This window comes from Eschrichtius robustus, chromosome 9 (assembly GCF_028021215.1).
Source record: "Eschrichtius robustus isolate mEscRob2 chromosome 9, mEscRob2.pri, whole genome shotgun sequence".
Lineage (NCBI taxonomy): Eukaryota > Metazoa > Chordata > Mammalia > Artiodactyla > Eschrichtiidae > Eschrichtius > Eschrichtius robustus.
The window spans coordinates 8,831,667-8,853,495 of NC_090832.1; the positions used below are offsets into that span (position 1 = coordinate 8,831,667).

Genomic DNA, 21,829 nt, shown 5'->3' on the forward strand with positions numbered 1-21,829 from the left:
CTGGAACCCTGGAGATTTTCTGCAGGGGAGCTTTATGACCTCACTTCCTAGAGTGATCCCAGACTGGACGGTCCCTCATTTAATGCACCTTGTGGAACTCAAATGGGAAACCCAACTTTCTCAAAGCTTCAAAGCAATTACATTATGCAGATAGTGAAAGATTTACACAGTTTGAGTTACTTTTAGTCTATTTCAGATCACAAAGTTATAAATAACAAACATAAAGGTTCAATGCTGAAAATATATTGAAATAAGTTTCTAAAAGGTGTTGTCATGCTTACCTAACATATCGCTGTAGTATTATCATTTTTTAGGTTTGAGGACCTGCCAACAGTAGTGTCCATTTTCTGGCTGCCATCCGAACTACACATGAAGTTTTAGGTACTTTTTACTGCAAATTAAATGCTCTCCAGTAGTTTTTGATTAGTCATGTGGTTTACTGGTGAAATAAAAGATGGCAGCCAGAGCATAACCTCCAGCTCTGGGGACCTTCCTGATTTTGCTAATAATTATCTTTTGCTAATAATTATCAGCTTTTGCTAATAATTATCTAGGCTTCTGAACTTAGAATTCAGCACTTTTACAACATTCTGTTACCGTTGCATAGCTCACTAGACAAGATAATTGCGTGCCCTGTATTGCAGACTGCCTTACCTGGGTAAATGCAAATACAATAAATAAATACAGAATCAGAATGTAAACTGAATGTGGCAATCAACATACAAATTGGGATCCAAGCCATGCTAGTTAGTGCTTGATTTTCTACCTCGGATCACCTGCTTACTGAAGTTTTCTCCCTTCTCTTTATCCGGCCCTGATCTCTCCCACACTGGATAAAGGACATCAGGTACTTTTCTTATTGCCCTCAAAGGGTGTGAGCTCTTTATTCTTTGACCTCATCACATTCTGTACCTCTCACAGAGGTCCCCTCGATCTGTGCTGTGCCTTGGTTATCTGTGCGTTTCTTATTCTGGCCCTCACCAGCTATGCTGGAAGATGTAAATTTAATAATAAAACTACCCATGTTTTGCAGTGTCTCTCAGTGTTTATCACCACACATGTCACCTGGTGCAATGATGTCTGACTCTTAGACGTGTGGTGCCTGGATGAAATTCCATCATTTTCTTCTTTCCTAAAAATCTACAACTCACTTTGGTATATCTCCTTGAAACAATTTCCTCATAAACTTCAAGGAGTTGGTGATTAGTTTTTATGGTGAAAGTATTTGTTTTGTTTAAAGTCTAAGGAAGCCATATGCCAGGTCAAGGTTTGTTCTTAAGAAAAGGAAACCCCTTGAAACAGAAGCATACAACCTCAGGTGTTAATGAAATACGGAGAGGAGAAGGGATGCTAAGTTTGATCCTGTGGCAGAGGAATGTGTCCGAGCCTTAGACATATTCTCTTTTTTTCTTATAGTAATTAATAAATTTTTCACTTTTTGTTGTAAAAATGAAAATCAAAACAAAGCAAAGCTATGGCAGTGCTTTGTAAATGCTGATGTACCCTGGAAATGTATCTTCAAGGGCTGGCAACAGCAGGACATAAATACACATGGCTGGCCTTTGAATCCTGTTCCTATTTGATAGGCCAGATTTTATCAGCCCCACCTGATAGAAGAGAAAACTGCATTCACTGAGGTCACCCCAGCCACTCCGAGGTCTATTTCTATTTCCGACGCAGGTCTCTGATTCCCTTCTCCTTGGCTGTGCCCACTACCCACCACCTTTCTGGAGGAGAATCTCATCTTCACAGAAATCAGGACGGTCCCCACAGCTGGAGGTTATGCTCTGGCTGCCATCTTTCATTCCAGCCTGAATATATGCTTTCAGAAAGATGCTTGGCTCCCCTGTCCCCTGTCTCCCAGGCCCTCCCCCGATGCGAGTACACACACACACACACACACACACACACACACACACACACACACACACACACACACACACACGGCCTAGAGGACAAAGAGCAGGGTGTGAAGTCCCTGCCTGCTCCACGTTCACATTCCCACAGAGCCAGCCAGGATTCCGCGCCATGGGGCTGGGAGCCAGAATCTCCCTGCTCTCCAAGCAGGCAGGGGCAGCTGCCACATCGTCCCCTCAGCAGTTCCCATGATGCCAGGAGACGGAATAGTCTCCAGGGCTTGTTGGCCACCGCTTCTCCTGCCCTCTGGAAAAAATCAGCAGGTCTGCAGTCCTGCCACTTTAGTAAACATTTATTAGAGGAAATGGTGACTAACATTTATTAATTGATCATCTGCTCTGTTCAACACACAAAATTAATAATAATAATGACAATTTCCTGGGTACTCACTATATATGTGAACTGACTCTAATAAATATCACGATAACTCTAGGTATTACGGTTATTTTACAGATGAGAGAAGACAGATAGCTTAAGAATGCTGCTCAGCTTACACCAGAGGGTGAGTGACAAGCCCAGGTCTGTTTCATTCCAAAACCACCCAGCTGTGGGCAAGGCGCTCGGGGTATTGTAAAGAATACTGGCCTGTGTACATTTAACTACCATACCAGGTGCGATGGGTTGAATTGTTTTCCCCCAGAAGATATGTTGAAGTCCTCATCCCCAGTACCTCAGATTATAACCTTATCTGGAAATGAGGTCATTATAGATATAATCAAGGTAAGACGAGGTCAGGTTGAAGTAGAGTGAACCCTTAATCCAATATGACTGATGTTCTTTTCTTTTCAATTTTTCAGTTTTTTAATTTGTTTCAAAGTTAAACCCAAGACACACTGACTCCATAGGAAATCCACTGAGAAATGTTTTTCTAGGCTGAATGCCTGTTTCCCCTCAGTCTCCCCCAGCAGAGCATGTACTCTTAATTACTTTCATTTTACAATCACTGCAGTCCTACCACTATACCAGGATCACCTAAACTGTGTGTGTGGCATTCTGAATGTTCTTAGTTATACCCTAATTTCACTAACTGCAAAAGATTTTCTGGGATAAACTCTCACTTGAATTCTTTGGCTACTTTTGATGGTGAAGTCCAAAGAACTCTTAAATGATTCTCCTTTGCAGAGGGATGTTACTTTATAGGCATTAACAACTAGCACCTGGGGCTGTGCTGATCCCATTTGGCATCACTGGGAGACCACGTGTAAACCCAAAGAATCATTTGATGCAAGAGCCAACTAAGTGACTCAAAAGTGAAGGTTAAATTTAAAGAAAAAACTAATCTAGAGGGAAAAGAAAAAGGCAATCCTAGAGGAACTCATTCTAAGCAATCAATCAATCATTAGGCCTGTGTGTGTGTGTGTGTGTGTGTGTGTGTGTGTGTGTGTGTGTGTGTGTGTGTGTGTGGAAAGCACAACCAGATCAGTTCATTGCAGGCTGGTGGGTCCCAGACGACTCTCCTTTTCGGGAGCAGAATCTGGCAAGTGGCCGGTAAAGAGCAGCCAGGAAGTACTGGGGACATTGACGCTCAACCCCCCTCTGGAGTCAGACCTATAGGTTCACTTGGGTCCCACAGAGCAATGACTGATGTTCTTACAAGAAGAAAAGAGACGGAGAAAGAAGGCAGCCATGTGTTGACGAGGCAGAGACTACAGTGAGGCAGTCACAATCCAAAGAATGCTCGGGGCCACTGGAAGCTGAAAGAAGCAAGGTAGGATGCTATCCTACAGGTTTCTGAGGGACCACGGCCCTGCTGACACCTTGATTTCAGCCTTCTGGCCTCCGGAACAGTGAGACCATAAATTTCTGTTGTTTTAAGCCACCAAGTTCGTGACACTTTGTTATGGCAGCCCCAGGAAACCAATATACCAGGCAAAATGAGGAGTGTTTTCATAGGGGTATACAGCAAGTATTATAGGAATTTGTCTGTTCTATAGGAAAACTGACTGAGAAGGCCTGGGAAAGGAAAAAGAAAAGCTTGCTGTCTTTGCACCTGCTCTTAAAGGAGAATTAGTCTTCAGGAGGAGAAGGTGGAGGTTGGAGGGGCTGAAGAGCACACCTGGCCAGTGGAAAGGTACAAACTCAGACCCAGAGGAAGGCACGTCTGGGATGGGCCTGTGAGAGGGAGTGAAGCGGGGGAATGGGGAGGGACGAGTGGGGTGATGCAAAGGGTTTGCAGCTAGGGGGGGAGCGATGGTCAGGCTGTGTCTGCCCCTCAGCACTGCCCAGCAGCCCTCCTCAGTGAGGGGCCCAGGTTGTCCCCTCTGGGCCCAGGACCCATCTTTCCGTGAAGCACGCGTTCCTCTGCTGGACATGACACCAAGCTAGCCTTGGTCCACCCCCCTTTCTGCCTGTTTTTATAACGGCACTGCCCTGGTCCCCAGTCTCCATCTTGTCGCTCTGTCTAGCAGCTGGGTGTTCTGGGGCAGGGCCCTCCATTCATTTGCCGGTCCCCTCACAGGGACTCAAGTCCTTCCTCTGACCTGGCGAATGGGCCCTGGACCTTCCCTCAGTCTGGTTGGCTCCATCCTGGACCTGCATCCTCCCACTCGCAATCACCCCCCTCTGAGCCTCCGGGGCACCAGCCCGCCTGGCTGTGCCCTCTGCCCTGCCGGGCCCTGCCCCTCTGGCCCCGTGGATGGCCTGGTTCCAGGTGCCAGCGCTTCCTGGCCGCTCCAGCAGGCTCTGCCCTGAGTGAGCCCCAAAGGTTTGTGAGCTGGAGCAGGACATGGTCCAAGCTGTAGCTCTGGCTGCTCTGTCAATGCTGAACTGAAAAATAGATCATGTGGAAGCTGTGTCTGACAGGAACGGGCTGCTTGATGAATATTTGTTTTTGTTTCTATTTATTTATTTTTGGCTGTGTTGGGTCTTCGTTTCTGTGTGAGGGCTTTCTCTAGTTGCGGCAAGCGGGGGCCACTCTTCATCGCGGTGCGCGGGCCTCTCACTATCGCGGCCTCTCTTGTTGCAGAGCACAGGCTCCAGACGCGCAGGCTCAGCAGTTGTGGCTCACGGGCCTAGTTGCTCCGCGGCATGTGGGATCTTCCCAGACCAGGGCTCGAACCCGTGTCCCCTGCATTGGCAGGGGGATTCTCAACCACCGCACCACCAGGGAAGCCCTGAGTATTTGTTTTGTAAATGGACAGATAAAGGGGAAACAATGTGAGGATTATAGTGATTGTCCGGAAAAGAGGCACTGAGCACCTCTGTGTGGCCTTGTCCCGCTTCAGATACAGATGGCAGCAGGACAGGGGGTTGAGGTGGGGACTGGGGGCCAGGGGTCTGTGATGTAGAGGGGAGAGCGAGGGCTTTGCTGTTCAACAGTCTGGCTTCAGTCCTGGCTCTGCTGCCTTCTGGCCTCTGAGCCTCAAATTCTTCCCCATGGCATCCACCTCTCAGAGTAACAGGAACAGGTGATTTGTAACGTTTGTGGTGGTCTGCATCCAGGAAATGGGTCGACAGGTGGTAGGACCCTCACCCCAAATTCTAACTCCTTGGAAGTGGAATCAAACGAATAAGGCATCATCCAGGTTCTCAAAGGGTCTGGAACACCTTGAGAAGGGGGTTACCTGGCAGGCACACAGGCTCAGGAAATAAAACAAGGCTCCAGTAATCAGGACCAGTCTAGTGCCTTGCATAGGGCTGGCACTTACTAAGTAAAGATGGAAACAATAGAATATCAGGACTTTCATATGATTGCATGCAACAGTTCTCAAAGTGGGGTGCCGGGACCCATAGAGGTCTCCATGACCGTTTCAGTGGGTCTGTGAAGCCAAAACTATTTTCATAGTAACAATAAGGTCCAATTTGGCTTCTACACTCTCATTCTTGCATGAGCATACAGAGGACTTTTCCAGAGGCAACCTGACATGTAATGTTGAAACGGATTGGATGGGGCTCCTGAAATGATTGTCAAATGATGAAAAAGCACGTGCAAACTTTATTCTATTGAATCTATTCGACTGAGTGCAAAGGCAGAGATGGGAACCCAGCTGTCCTCCGCCCAGCTAGCCATTAAAGAAAGTTGGAAAAAAAAAAAGAATTTTTTTGGTAATTCTATCATTCCCTTGCATATTAATAAAATGGATTATTATCAAGGAATTTTAAAAAAGATGGTTGAGAAAATAAGATCAGTTACATGAGTGACCAGATCTGGGGTGCAACATGACAACAAGATGTAGAAGCCCAAGGCCAGCTGGACTACTTGGACGCGTGTCGTGGTGCCCAATCCCAAGGTGTTGGGTCCACACTGACCCTTGGGGTCACAGGGCTAGTGTGGACCAGGTGGCTCTAGCTGGGGGAGCAAAGGGCTGTAAAGGCTGGAAACTGGGCTGGGAAAATAGCAGTGGGTGTTGGGCTGGAACAGAAGAGGTGGGTAAGGGTGGAATTGTCAGGGATTAGGCCAGAGGATGTGGGCGGGAAGGAGGAATGAATGACTCAGACATTTATAACCAGTATGAGCGCCAAGCAGGCACTGAGTGCCCTCAGGGGTAACCTGACCTGTGGCCTGCCAGGCAGAGGTCTTGGAGGGGGAGCAAGGATTCTCGTACCATTCCCAGAGTGACTGGGGGCGCAGAAGGCTGGGCTGCTCTCCCATTTATCCACACGATGGGCAAGCCAGGCACAGTCCTGGTCCCTTAGCAGCAAAGGTGCCCTTCTCAGGTGACACAGCGACATTCACTTTTTTAGAGGTTTGTGCTAAAAACGTTCACAACAATTGTGACTGAGTAGAAATGAAATACCTCTCTGAATTCTACAACAAGAGCTTAAACTTTGTAAAGAATCCTTCGTATTTAATGATCAAACGAAGGCCATGAAAGTAAGAGACCAAGGTTAAGATAAAATATCTAAATGGAGCAGCTCTGCCTATTCTGGACGTATTCCAGCAGAGATCGTTATGAGAGTCATTTGCTTATAGTGGGATCTCATGAAGATCCTTGTTGATAATGAGGGGAAATTTGCCCTATTGGCTATTAAGATACACTTACTACAAAGCCATCCTGCAGTAGGATGAAGCACGCACAGACTGACGGAGCAGAACAGAGAACCTGTAGACCCAGGAACGCAGGGGCACTTCACACACGATGAAGCTGACACCACAAATCAAGGGAAAAGGAAGGATGGTGAACGGAATGAGCTGGGAAAACTGCTTCTCTGTGTGGAGAAAAATAAAACTGCATCCCTATTAATTCCACGGAAGTGTGGACTACACTTCCAGGGAGATTAAAGACCTCCACATGGAAGGTAAAACTGAAAAGCTAATGGAAGAAAATGAAGGAGAATGTTTTTCTGAAATTGGGGAAAGAAAGTGCTTCTAAAACTGAATGTTAAGAACACAAAACTATAAAGGCAAGAAAACTGATGCGTCTGATTAGAAAGAACACCATGGACAAAATTAATTCAGCTGATGGAGAACATATTCGCAATGTCTAAAACTGATAGGGGATTAATAGCCAGAAAACACAGGAAACTCTCGCAAACAAGAAAACCCCAACAAAAACAGGCAAAGGAAAGGAGCAGTTTCCAAATAAGGAAATCCGAAAGGCCAGCAAACACAGAGAGACGTCAAACCTGTTAGTGATCAGAGGAATGCAGATTTCAACAGTACTGAGGGCATTTTATAGTTACTGTCATGGCACCAGATAAGTGTAGTGGGATGTGGAGATGTGAACCCCCGTGCCCTGCTGGGGGGGTGCAGGTGTGGGAATCATTCTGGGGGGCCCTTGTCCCATTTACACATACTCAGACCTTTTGACTAGAGTGAGCACGCATCTCAGTTTGCCTGAGATAGTCACGGTTTTTGCTTCTTGTCCCCGTGTGATTATTAACAGGGCTCCCTTTCACCCTTCTAGACTGTCCTTGTCTGGATGATAAGTTATAAGACCATCTTCCTGGGATCCAACAAGTCCTCTTAGACGTATGTCCCAGTGAAATTCTCAGGTCCATAGGGATCTGTATGCAATATTTGTGGCCTCTGTGGAGGTAACTTGAATGTCCAATCTGGGAGGGGGGGACAGGTGACACGTGTTGGATACAAACACAAAGGGTTATGCAGGTGCAAGGAGGGTTTAGATGAACCCGCAGCAAGCTGAGTGGGTGATAAAAGCAGTGCTGAGTGGGGAAAAGTGAAGCAGAAGGAGATACACAACTTTATATCATTTATATAAATTAAAAGTATGTGTACACAGAACAATATACATTGTGCAGAAAACACGTATAAACAAAGAGATATGCATTAAACACATAAGGATGATGAGGAAATGGAAAATGGGAATAAAAAAGAGTAATTACAACCTAAAGACCTGGATTCCTTTTTTTTTTTTAATTATTTTCACTGGTTTCATCTTTTTTTTTTTTTAATTTTTAATTAATTAATTAATTAATTTATTTATGGCTGCGTTGGGTCTCCGTTTCTGTGCGAGGGCTTTCTCCAGCCGCGGCAAGCGGGGGCCACTCTTCATCGCGGTGCGCGGGCCTCTCACTGTCGCGGCCTCTCTTGTTGCGGAGCACAGGCTCCAGACGCGCAGGCTCAGTAATTGTGGCCCACGGGCCCAGCCGCTCCGCGGCATGTGGGATCCTCCCAGACCAGGGCTCGAACCCGTGTCCCCTGCATTGGCAGGCAGACTCTCAACCACCGCGCCACCAGGGAAGCCCCCCTGGATTCCATTTTAATACATAGAATGTTCTGTGAAAGGTCTCTGGGAGAAATGTTCAGTGAGTCACCCATTGCAACATCTTGGTTGCTACTATTTGCTAAGAACTCCTAGTGCTTTCGCAAAAGAAAACATCCTGGTCCATTCAATAACACTGATGGGAGGAAAATGTAGATACCAGGGAATGAGGACAAATGTCTTCAAGTTGCCATAACCAAGTTCCTGCCTTAAATTAAAACACTTTTACTAATGAAAAGTTCTCTTCGATGTAACTAGCCATCACATAAATATCTGGACCAAGTAAGTCTCAGCTCAAATGTTTTGAGAGTTGGTACAGTATTTAGAGAGAACGGATTCGTTCGTCCAGTTCGTTATTCAGGGGAAGCTTGAGTCCTGAGTAGTGTTTTAAAAGAAGGGAAAGATACAGTTGCTGAAGATGGGTGTCCCTGACGGAGAAAGTGACAGAAGCAAAGAGAGAATGGAGGTGTTTTCAGGGGCAGTGGGGAAATGGGAGGGAAGGGTGCGAGGCGTGCGTGGAGAGAACAGAGCCCAGGCTCTCACTCAGATATTGGGGGGATGAAAAGCATTCAGATAAAAAACCTTGCTGTCTGAGAACACCTTGAAGTCTTTAATAAAAGGACATTTTCATTTGTTTCAGGAGGCATAAAGAGAACAGGAGCAGGAAATTTATGGCACTGAAATGACACTTGAGGGATGATCATTCTTTTCAACTTGCGTGGAACAGCCTGGGGGAGAGACATTAGAGGCACGTGCTGCAGCCTGAAGGCGCCCAATAAAATTTCTCCTCTCCCCATCCCAGTTCTGAAAACCCGAGAGCTTTATTGCTGATAAAGCCGCTACCAGGGAATGTGGCCCAGATCTGTGAGCGAGTGGACATTCTAAAACCGAACCACAGGATTAAACAAATGTGCCCCCTCACAGGGAGCCCTGAACCTCACAGCTCTCCCAGACAGGCCGGGCCCTGTAACATGCATGGCTTAAAGGGGCAGAGAAGTCCTCTTTGCAGGCAGGCAGACTGGAGACACACACACACACACACACACACACACACACACACACACACACACAGCCAGGCTGCACGTGACCAGGTTCTTCCCTCCAAACACACCAGTCAGATCACGTGAGGCCTCCTCCATCAGAGTTACAGGGGAGCTCTACATGTTCCCCTCGTCCCTCAGAGGCAAGGAAATAGCCTGTCTTCCATGTGAAAGCAGGAAGGGGTTCCTTAGTTAAGGGGTCTTCTCGGTTGCAAGTTCTAGAACCACGGGCCAGGCCAGGCACTGGGACAAGAGGACGAGAACAGAGGACACCAGAGTTCTGAGCTTCGGGAGCTCTGCAGTCCTATCAGCTTCACCCCTCCCCGCCAGTTAGCATGTGCCCCAGTGCCTAGGAAATCCAGGATGTCAACCCTGGCAAATTCCGCCCTGAGACTTAAAATAGCTTTCTGACTGTGGGTGGACTGCCTTGCTTTTTCTTTCCTAAAAATCATTTCAAAATGAAAGCAAGTCTTAGGAAACACGTGCCTAACGTCCCAGGCTTGCTGTTGGTGGGCCCGGGGAGAGAAACGTGTTCTAAGATGGTCAGGTGTCTTTAGAAGAAGAAAGTGGCATGCGATGGTGGTGACTGTCCCCTCAGCACCCACTAGGTGTTGTTCTGGGTCGTCTTTCAGAACAGGTTTCGCAGCGACGGCGATGAGCAGCCAGAGGAGTTGGCCAGTCCCGAGGGTGTGGGGCGTTGCCAGTCTAGATGCAAGACACAACCGTCTGACAAGGACATGTGCAGAAACTAGAAGCCCCTCTCTCTTGCCGAGCGAGTGTGTGGAGTTGGCCAGCCCCGAGGGTGTGGGGCGTTGCCAGTCTAGATGCAAGACACAACCGTCTGACAAGGACATGTGCAGAAACTGGAAGCCAAGCCCCTCTCTCTTGCCCAGCGAGTGTGTGGAGTTGGCCAGTCCCGAGGGTGTGGGGCATTGCCAGTCTAGATGCAAGACACAACCGTCTGACAAGGACATGTGCAGAAACTTGAAGCCCCTCTCTCTTGTCCAGCGAGTGTGTGGGAGGGAGAATGGGAGGGCAGGGCTGGGCGTGCCGCTCAGGACCGGCCCTGGGAGGCAGAAGGGAGGATGCGCCTCGGCCAGTCATTCAGGGGGTCGTGTCCACCGCAAACAAGGGGAACTTGTTCTCCAACATCCCTTAAGCGTACAGCCTTGAGCTGCCAGCTGTAACAATTCTCAGCACGGAAAGCATGACCCCGAGAGCTGACTCTGTGTGTGTGTGGGAGGGAAAGGTTGTGCAGGCAGGGCCTGGGGCTGGCCTGTGCGTTTTCTAGCACATCCGGACGCACAGAGAGCAGCCCCACAAGCAGAGTCACTGCAGCGCCGGCACTTTGGAGCTGAGTGGGGTATTAGGGCCCCGCGTCGAACCCCTGTGAACACAGACAACAAAGCCGGCCTAGAGAGCACAGGGGATGCACACACCCAGCCTGCAGATGTGTTTTGTCTGGTTTGCACAGTGTTTTGAAAAACAAATTTAAATCATTGCCAACATTTAAAGGTTGGGAAATTTCATATGAAAATCAGGATTTCAAGCTTTTCTTGAAAGCTGGACGTGTGACAGGGCAGGGCCCGCACTCCAGCGTGGCGACAGCCGTGAGCGGAAGTTGAGGGGCAGCCAGCGCCCCCTGCCTGCCGCGACCACCTTCCTCCACTCCGGCGGCTTCCCTCCCGCAGCTGAGCTGCCTGCTCTGCTGGCCTTGTGTCTGCAGCGTGGTCCGAAGCCATGTGCCACCAGTCCCGGTTAACGGCAGAGTTGGCACCAGCTCCAGATTGTACAGTTGTCTTTGGACTCCACCGCCCTGCCGTCCATGCATTCCTGAATCAAATTGTCGGGGGTCACTTGAGGACCCAGTCCAAAGAAGTAGCTTGGAATTGCAGATTGGCCGAGTGGCACTGCCAAGTTCATAGAAATTCATGGAGAATCTGGTAAATTCCAAACAGCCAAAGGCCAAGTTTAATTAAGTGTAAACTTCAGGGGTTTGTCTCATCTGTTTTGCTCCCCCTGTAGCTAATTGCCTGACAAGGGGTAGGAGCTCAATAAGTATTTGTCAAATGAAGAATGTGGTCCATGTTTCAGCGTAAAGCATTCCTCACGATGTTATAAAGAGGAGTTCATTCCGGAGTGAGCCTTTTGCTATTCAGTAAGATCCAGCCGGGTCAGGTAACATCTATCATCTGCTACAGAAATTTGCCCTGTTAGCAAACAGCTTTATTTTTCTAAAGTGCCAGTTTTCCAGGTTACATGTCAAATCTCTAGGATTCAGACCTCTAATACTCAGTGAGATATCGTAATCACTACAGAGGGCACCCAGGGTGCCTGTGTTCGAGTCAGTGCAATAAATGTTTACTGAGCTCCTGCTATGTGCAAGTTTCTCTTCTAGGTGCTCGAGATCCCGATAAAGCAGAGAACGGCCCAACCTCCGAGGAGATCCTGGTGTGAGCGGATGGCGGTGCAGACACCTGTGAAAAAGTCTGTATCGCGCCGGGCATTCCCAGCACATTAACTGCTTTATTAAGTTAGCTTTTGACAATCAAAAACAAGAAGAAGAAGGAAGGAGAGAAGGGAGGAAGGAAAGAGGGAAGGAAGAAGGAAGAAAAATTCATGGTGATTTTTAAATGTTTATTGTTTATATTCTGCAACCAAACACCAAAATTAAAAAATCTAATTTATTTGGGAGCTAATTTGTTTCACATAAGTGGATTTTTTTCATATAAAACATTGAACCACACATAAAGGAGATACAGCAACTTCAGAAGGAGGCTTCCTCCTCAGGAGGGCTTAGTGGGTTTTAGTGCTTTTTCTTTTAAAAAAAATCTGAAAATAATGTGATAAAATATTACCAATTGTTAAATCTGGATAGTTGGTACATAGTTGTCTATTGAATTATTTTATGATGATTTACAACGATTTAAAAAATTACAAAATAATATGCTTCCCGATAGCATAGACCAGACATAAATAGACCCCTTTCCTGAGAAAACTACCCTTATGAACATCAGTCAGTGGCCTGGGCTCTACTTTGTGCCCTCGGGACTCCCGAGGAATGTAAAGCTGTCTCTGGGCTACGTGACCCCAGATGGCTGTATTCTGAGTTACTGTCTGTTTTGTGTAGTTTTTCTGCCTCTTTGCTGTCAGGGTGTCTGCTTGTCCCTTGCACCCTCCCTTCTAATCTGCTGTGCCCAGAAAAGAGCTAATCAAACCTGTTAGAATCCCAACTAAAATTGGAATGAATAAACTTTAAGAGAAACCTAGAAAGCTTCTAAATAGATGGACTCTTTTTTTCTAATATTTTTTTTCCCCCCTTCATTTGGCTTTCAATGGTGTTTTGGACAGTTGGAATCTAGGTAAGTAAAACTTTTCCATGATTAGCAATCCGGGAGACAGCAGTATGGTATGTTGGAAAGAAAACTAACCTGAGTAACCTGGCTTTGGTACTAACTAGCAGTGTTCATTCCTTCATTTATTTATTCAGCAAATACTTACTGAACAATTATTAGGTGCTTGTTTTCGCTGCTGAGGGCACAGCACTGAACAAGAGAGCCAGGGGCTTCAATTCTTGTGCCAGAGACAGGAAGAAAGACACAGACAAGCCAGTCTATAGCAGAGAGTGCTAAGTGCTCTCAACACAGTAGATCAGGTGAAGTGGCAGGGCATGATCCCGAAGGCAGCACTTCACGTGGGGAGCTGGAAGTACTCTCAGAGGAAGTGGTATTTGGGCAAAAAACTGGAACACTGGAAAAGGCCAGGCTGGCAGAGATGGGGGAAGAGCATTCCAGGCAGAGGGAACCTCAAGTATGAGAGCCCTGAGGCAGGCACCTAGAGCACATGGAGCACGGGGAGGATGGGACACGGAACTGGGGAGCAGGAAGGGGCCGGGCCACACGGGGAGGTGTGTGGGGAACAAGGGAGGGGTTTGCGTTTTATTCTAAAACCCACCGGCAGGGGAGAGACTCCATCTGATGTACTCTTAAACAGGGCTGTTAGGTCTGCTGGATTGGATGCACAACAGGTGGAGGATGGAGTGGGGTCAAGGCAAAGAGAGGAATTCAGGTTGACCTCTAGGGTTAGGGCCAAGGGGAAGGTTGGAAGGGGGGCAGTTTTCAAAAAATCCAGAGTACTGGAGATACCAAGTACGCAGTTGTTGCTCTAGGGAAAGGTCAGGGCTGGAGATGTTATTTAAGCCTTGGAGCAGATGAGATGACCTAGGAAGGGAGTGTGCATAGATAAGGGCCCAGGAATGAGCTGGGAGCCAAGTCCACAGGGAGAGGTCGGCGGAGGAGGAACTGGAGAGGAGAGCCAGCTTCAGAGGGGGAACCAGGGGAAGGAGGAGAGGAGAAAACAGAAACGCTAAGAACAGAATGTTCCCAGGGAGTCCTACATGTGTCCAAGGCTGCTTAGGAGAAGGGTAAGGTGAGGCAGAGAAGTCCGGCCCCTTGATTTAGCAAGATGTAGGTCACCGGCTATCTTGACAAGAGAAGTTTGGGTGTAGGAGTGCAGACAATTTAATCTCTGTGGGGCTCTTTCCTCTGTTAAATGTGGGTATCTGAATAGAGGATGTTCAAGGTCCTGTCCACTAGGTCATCATACAACATGGCTGGAAACTGGAAACTTTTTGTTTTTTAAATCTCATAAGTTGATCAGAGATAAGAAAAATAATAATAAAAGAAGCTACAATAGTTGGGAGTTTATTACTCAAACCAGTGTTGTCATTAGTACTCTTTTACATAAAAACTATTAAGGTTATTTATGCCAAATTTTAAAAAAGACAAAGAAACAATTAAAATAGAACACCTAGTGGCCAGAATTATTCTTAGGGGACTCAAACTATATAAGCTGTACCATCAATATAGTGCCAAGAGTCTCCTAGATTACTGTCCTGTAAAGCCCTTAAAAATGATCTCTAGGCACAATGCAGAGTGGCCCCCCCTCAGGCCGTCTGAGTCCTTATTCATTCTCGTGCTCTTTCACCCACTGTCCTGAATTTTCACCCAAGGTTACTGAGTCCTGCAAGATAACACAAATCATTGTTTTGCCAAGGGTACTCTATTTCCCTCTTGCCTATTGACTGTTCTTTACAAGTGATGGAGGCTAGAGACTGTCGTGCTATTTGTGAGCTTTTTCTTGAGATTAGGCTGGCACCAGCATGGAGACAGGTTCCGAAGTGGCCTGACAGGCAACCTGCAATCAGGGGCCGTGGACGCTCTGTGTAGACGGTTCTCGTCCTTGTCTGCGTCTAAAGCTTCTGAGAGGGCTGCCTTAACTCAATTTCATGTAACCTTGCCTGAAGAACTCCAAGCAATCTACCAACAAACAGCCTTTCACCTGGGCTCATGGGTAGACGTTTGATTTCCCTCCTCTGGCTGAAAAAGCAAAACCCTGAAATGAGGCACAAGTCATTCAAGGTCAATAGCTAGTCGAAAGGAGAGCAGGGAATGGTATCTAAGACTCCCGGCTCCAGGTTTCTTCACTTCCTGCCAGGGCACTGATGATCACACGTGAACAAAACCATGATTTACAAAATGGGGGAATAACTTCACCAAAGAAGGGTGAAGGGTGAGGCAAGGTAAGTAACATTTGTCAAGATCCTGCCACACCTATGTCAGTGGTTCTCCAATCTTTGGGTACGTCAGGCTCACCTGGAGACTTGTTACCAGGGTTTCCTAGAGGGGGAATCCATGAGTGATCTTAATGCACACCTGATTCGGTATCACTGCCCTAAGCAACTTGCATAGATTCCTTGGAGTTCAGTCTTGTGTGTGTGTTGGGCGGAACGGGGTGGGGACAGCGGTTGGGAAGGGGCTTAGGTTCTACCATCAGGTGAAAATAAATGACCCTTGAAAAATCCTTTTGAAACATTCATAAGTTTGACAGTATACATTTTTTGTTTCTGTGGGGAGGTAAAAACCTGTACAGTAGCGTGTAGTATAAGATTTAATGCTTTCAGTAATGTAAGACACAAGGAATGCATATGCAGAATATGGCTGTACTATTTTATTTTTATTAGTTAATTAAGTTTATTAATATAATTTTCCGATTTCTATAGTGACCATTCTCTTTTGTAATCATTCCTTGCCTCTCTGTATATTCTTTTTTTTATTGAAGTATAGTTGATTTACAGTATCATGTTAGTTTCAGGTGGACAGCACAGTGATTCATTTTTATATATATATATATATATATATATATATATATATATACCTCCTAATTTACCCCTCTCCCCACCTCCCTTTCCCCTTTGGTAACCATAAGTTTGTTTTCTATGTCTGTGAGTCTCTTTCTGTTTCAGAAATAAGTTCATTTGCATCTTTTTTCTTTTTTAAGATTCCACATATAAGTGATCATATGATATTTGTCTAGCTTACTTCACTTAGTATGATCATCTCTAGGTCCATCCATGTTGCTGCAAATGGCATTATTTCATTCTTTTTTTCATGGCTTAGTAATATGCCATTATATATATATATTCCATATATATGGAATATATATATGGAATATATATATATTCCATATATATGGAATGTATAGTAATATGTAGTAATATTCCATATATATATATATATATATCTATATATGGCACATTTTCTTTATCCATTCATCTGTCGATGGACATTTAGGTTGCTTCCACGTCTTGGCCATTGTAAATAGTGCTACAATGAACACTGAGGTGCATGTATCTTTTAGAATTACAGTTTTCTCCGGATATATGCCCAGGAGTGGAATTGCTGGGTCATATGGTGGTTCTATTTTTAGTTTTTTAAGGAACCTCCATAGTGTTCTCCATAGTGGCTGTACCAATTTACATTCCCACCAACAGTGTAGGAGGGTTCCTTTTTCTCCACACCCTCTCCAGCATTTATTATTTGTAAACTTTTTTAAAAATTGAAATATAGTTGATTTACAATGTACTATTTTAACTTATGCAAGAAAGTTATACCTAGAAGTTGCATTTGAGTTAGTTGAATGCTCACATTATACGATTCAGTGACAGAAGAACACCATGAAATATACATTATTATCTCCAGTCTATAGATGGAGAGGTGGGAGTTCAGTCAGGTTAAGAGACTCGCCCAAAGTGACCAGCTTGTAAGTGCTGGAACCAGGATTCAGACTTAGGTCTGTGTGCTTCTGAAACCTGTGATCTTTTCATTTTTATGACACTGCCACAGGCCAGTTCATCTTTTAGCATTCCCCTGAAGGGTAAAGTGCAGAAATGCTCCAGAAGGTCTTGGGCTACTGTTATTTCAAACATCCAGTTAAAACAATATACTATAAACTGGGTGAGATAAAAAATTAGATTAGAGGCATATCCTATCAGTAGAGTTGGGGACCAAAAATGGCTAACAAGGCTCCAGGCAAGGATAAGAGGTGGAGATAGAGTGTGCTAGGAATGACATATCCAACCTGAACCTTTATCACTGTAGGTTAAATATCTTTCATAGTTTCCTTCCTCATGCAGTTCCCTTTACATTTTCACTTTAAAATAGAAAGTCAGTTTTCCAGAGGGAACAGACTTGCCCAAATAGAGGACCAAATCTCAAAAAAGGCCTCCCTACTCACCTGGACTTCTGAAATACTCCCTACTCACCTGCAGCTAGGAGGGGGTCACAGGAGACAAGGAGTACCCCAGAAGTAGTCCATCCCAATGACAGGTTAGGCATTACTAGGAGGCCAGAATGGTGCTAAACACTTTGCATACATTGTCTTATTTAATCCCTTCAAGCCCATGTAGTGGGTGCTACTAGTATCTCTATTCTACAAAGTGGGAAACTGAGTTTGGTGCTTTGCCCAAAGTCACTAGTTGCTCTCAGTACCAGGATAGAGTTGAGTGCTTACTATGTGCCAGGCGCTGTTCTAGGCATCTTATATGTAGCGACTCCTTAAATCCTCATAACAACCCTATGAAATAGGTGTCATAATTATGCCATTTTACAGATGTGAGTGTTCGGTAACTCTTAACTCACCAAGGAGTTAAATAACTCACTCAACTCAAACAGGGAGTTAGTGGTGAGCCCAGGAAAGGAATTCAGGAAAATCTCTGGTCTCAACCCTTAGCCTTTCACCTTTCCGACTGCTGGGCCCCAGCCCTGGAGTTTCTGATTCCGTAGGTTTCGGGGCAGTACCTGTGAATTTCCATTTCTGCAAGTTACCAGGTGATGTTGCTAGTCTGGGAAGCATGCTTTGAGAACCACTGCTCTAGAGCTAGCACGCTTAATCACTGCGCAACAAATCCCACTGGCCACCAAAGTCCCTGTGTGTGTGTGTGTGTGTGTGTGTGTAATTCCTCTTGAGAAGCATTTGCAAAAAATATATATATATTTAAAATAATTCCTAGAACTTCTCCCTATGGAGATTTCTTTTCCAATAAGCTTTGTGCTAGTAAAATCAAAAGAGGACACAAGTGTGTCCTTTAACCAAGAGCGTTCGGCGATGGAGCGCCTTCTAATGCTTGTGTCCTCCGCCGAATCCGAGCGCGGAGGCGGCCACGTGCGCGGAGACACAGCGGCCAGGTCCCAGGTTCTCAGAAGCCCGTCTCGGTCCCGGGGCAAGGACAACAAAATGACCTGACCACGGGACAGCCCGACGCCAAACGGCCCAGCACCTCCTCGGTGGCCGCCGGCCGGTTCCTCCAGGCTTATTTACATTTTCTTGCTCTTCCTCTGTCCACTACGGAACAATCTCACACTTTACATCTACCCTCGGGAGCTGAGTCGAACTCGGCGAAGTTCTTCTCCAAGGGGAAGGGCAGCGAAGCGGGAGAGGTCTTTACGAGCGCGGGGTGGGGGGGGAGGAGCGGGGTGGAGGCGGAGGGCGCCCCCTCCCCGGGTCTCCGCGGCCCTCTGGGGCGCCGGGCGGGCGGGGCCGGGGGAGGGGGGGAGCGCCCCCAGGCGCGGGGCCCGGCCGCAGCCATCTTGCCCGCGAGCCGCACCTCGCAGGTCGGGCGGGCGGGCCAGCGAGCGAGCGAGCGAGCGGGCGGGGCGGTTAGGGGCGTCGCCCCGGAGCCCCGCCCCGCCCGGGACTCTCGGGAGCGCGGGCCGCGGGCGCACTGCACCTACGCACAAACAGCGGGGAGCGTAGCCGTCTTCTGCCGGAGCTGCGGGTGAGCCAGCCGCGCGGTCCGGGGTCGGCGGGCTGAGGGGCCGGGACGGGGGGTTCGCGCCACGCGCTTCGCGGAGGGGACAGTGGCCGGAACTCGACGACAGGTGCGGCGGGGCGGCCGGCGCGCGAGCCCAGGACCGGTGGTCCCGACGGGAGCCGGGCTCGCTCCGCCGCCGGCTCCCGGGGTCTCGGGCCGGCGGAGTCCCGAGTACGCGGTTCTCCCTGCGGCCCAAACACACGGCAGGTGAAGCTGAACGTGCCTGCGTGGCCGCTCCGGCTGCTCCGCCACCTTCCTCTTTCTGCTCTGCCCCCTCGGGTCCCTCTCCCAAACGCCAGCGAAGCCCGGGCTGCGTGGGTGCGCCCCCTCCCTCCTCGCCCAGCCGGGCGGCCCTCGCCGCTCCCGGGCGGGGACAATTTTCAAAAAGTGTTTCTCAAAGGTTTGACGGTTGCGGTTTCAGTTTTGGGGCAAACGGTTGCTTCACAAAGTGAAACTTGCAGTCTTCTGGGCTCCAGGCTGGCTTCCCGGAAGCCCCGAGGAGTACCTCGGGGGACCGGCGCCCCGGCGCCCCCCGGCCCGGTCCCCCCCCGGTACCCCAGGCCCAGCGGCCCCGTGCCCCCTCGCCGCCGGCTTCCCCGCCAGTCCCCGCCCGCCTGCGCGCCCTGCGCCGAGGTCCCCTCCCCGCCGCCCAGGCTCCGCGCTCCCCGCCCCGCCCACCCGGCACCCTCCCCGCCGGGTGCCCGCCCCTCGCCCCGCGGTCCCCCGCAGCCCCTCCGCGCAGGTCCCGCCCGCCCGGCCCGCCGTAATTGCAGGTTGGGCGGTGACTCATCCCGGCGCCCGCCCGGCCGGTTCTTAAGCAGCAGCGCGGGGTGGGCGCCGAGTCTCGGGGCGGCGGCGGGAGCAGGAGGAAGGCTGCTGGGCGCTCTAAAGGGGTTTCCTCTTGCCTCTAGGTCGGGAAAACCGTTTCAGCTGCTGCTGGAGAGTGTGTTTCTAGGAGACTGAGAAAGACCCATCAGGAACCGAAAATGCCGAAACCAGTAAGTAACCCAGTTTCTGGGCGGGGTCGGATGCTTCGGGCATTATTTTCAAGTGGAGTTACCTGGGCGAGGTGTTGGGGCCTTTTTTTTTGTAGAATAGAGCTCTTTTCTAAACGGACGAGAGGGCAGGAGTAGGGAATTGTCTGCTCTCTTTGTTATTAGTTGGTCCTTTGTGGAACTCCTGGAGAAAACAAGATTATGGTGCTTTTGTCTCTACAGTCTTGTTTGCGAGCCACCTGCCCCGCCCCCAGTTGTTTGGGTCTTTTATAAAAATTAGAATCCCCTTTTACGCGGTTTCGGTCTGTTTAAAACCTGTATTCTAATGCAACTTGGAAGTTTCTTAAAAAGAAAAGTCGTCTAAATCGCAGGGAGAGTCAGGTGGCTTCCGACGGAGCACGCCAACTCCCTTCGAGGGTCTGGAGCCAGCTGCACCCCAGCTCTTCCTTTGGCGCTTTAAAGGGCATCCGGCAGAGGAGACGCTGTCCTTCTGGGGGCAGCTTCGTTCCAGTGCATTTTACGACAGGCCCGTGAAGCTGTGCTCTGTTAACCCGGGAATGTGCTGGTGGCAGCAGGATTCCTATCTGAAAGAGGTTTAGTAATGAATTTGAATTGCAGATGAAGGAAGGTAGCCCTGGAGTTTGATTCGGAGGCTCCTGGGCTCTAGTCGTGCACTGCCGGTGCACATCGTAAACGTCAGCTGACTGGAGCGCTGCTGTGCCCCCCACCTCTGTCCCCCTGCATCTGATTATGTTGCCATCTCGGGTAGATTGTGGCCAGGCTGGGCTTTTTATAAGGCTTTCATTTAAGTTGTGGGAACGAGGCAGGTTCTTTGTGACCAGCATTTCTTAGAAAGTTGTATCTGTTTTACCAGCTTTAACACAGGTGAACTGGTGGCTAGATATTGGGGAGAAGATTTTGGAGTTTTGAATCACGGTGGAGAGAATATCTGGATTCATGAAAAATTGCAATAAAAGATACACGTGGAATTTATTTCTTGTTTTTCAAACGAGCTGGTTCTGTAGTCAGTGCTTGTGTGTTTTTTCTGCTGTTAAATTTTAGATTCTCTAAAAGGAGTTCTTTATTAATAAAGTTTTACCTTACTGTTAGGTTAAATAAATTACTATGTTAATATGCTAAAAGATTCAGAAGCCAATTGAGCTTTTGCCTAGGTTACATCATCAAGATGATTCATTCGTGACGCAGAAAATTTTTTTCCTACACAGAATTCTTTTCATTTACAATTTGCAATTGGCATGTGACGTTCAGGGTTTACAATCCCTGTGATATAAAACAGACCTAAGCACAGCGTCTTACTCAGGGCACAGTCCTGTGCTGTGTTACACAGAGCAGTGATCAGGAGATTACCTTTCCTGGTGTAGTTTTCTTTAGTTCATTAAAAGAAAAGATGCAGAGTTCAGCTTTTAAAATATCACTCAGAAGAAAGTCAGTTAACCTGTTTCCTGTCACTATTTTTCTGTTTCATAAGGATTTATAGTTTCTTTTATTCTTTTTGTCTTTTTTTTTTTTTTGGTAGTAAAATTTACATTAACATACAGTTTACCATCTTAATTATTTTTAAGTTACGGTTCAGTGGCATTAAGTACATTCACATTGTTGTGCACCCATCGCCACCATCCATCTCCAGAACTTTTTCATCTTTCCAAACAGAAACTCTGTACACATTAAACACTAACTTCCCATTTCCCCCTCCCTCCAGCCCCTGGCAGCCACCCCTCTACTTTCTGTCTCTGTGAGTTTGACTCCTCTAGGTGCCTCATATAAGTGAGACTACACAGTATTTGTCTTCTTGTGGCTGGCTCACTTCACTTAGCATGATGTCCTCAAGATTCATCCATGTTGTGCTGTGTGTCAGAATGCTCTTCCTTTTTAAGGCTCTCTTTTTATTTCTTAGGGCAGGTATGTTCTCATTTCATTTGGCTTTGAAGTTCCTTTATGGTGGATCAGAAAGTTGGAAAATGTTCTTCCGACAAAGTGAAGATAGTTGTTGAACTGTTAAGGAAGGATAGTAGCCATCCTTAACTTGTAACATCTTTGTAT

At 47.6% G+C, this 21,829-nt stretch overlaps 1 protein-coding gene and 1 long non-coding RNA gene across 3 annotated transcripts in view; both read left to right on the forward strand.

Moving 5' to 3' along the window:
* The first annotated feature begins 625 nt into the window (after positions 1-625).
* On the forward strand, positions 626-12,831 carry LOC137769203 (uncharacterized). 2 transcript variants are annotated; one of them, XR_011074927.1, is made up of 5 exons: positions 626-847; positions 2,371-2,419; positions 3,491-3,625; positions 3,852-3,988; positions 12,021-12,831. It is a non-coding gene; the product is annotated as an uncharacterized lncRNA (long non-coding RNA). The 2 variants fall into 2 exon arrangements; XR_011074926.1 differs by lacking the exon at positions 12,021-12,831 and adding an exon at positions 9,223-9,324.
* A 5,236-nt stretch (positions 12,832-18,067) lies between these two features.
* Positions 18,068-21,829, forward strand: part of EZR (ezrin) — a 50,128-nt gene continuing 46,366 nt past the window's right edge. The window contains 4 exon segments of the mRNA XM_068551705.1: positions 18,068-18,583; positions 18,586-18,670; positions 18,673-18,737; positions 19,685-19,771. Coding sequence (XP_068407806.1) covers positions 18,068-18,583; positions 18,586-18,670; positions 18,673-18,737; positions 19,685-19,771 — 753 coding nt within the window.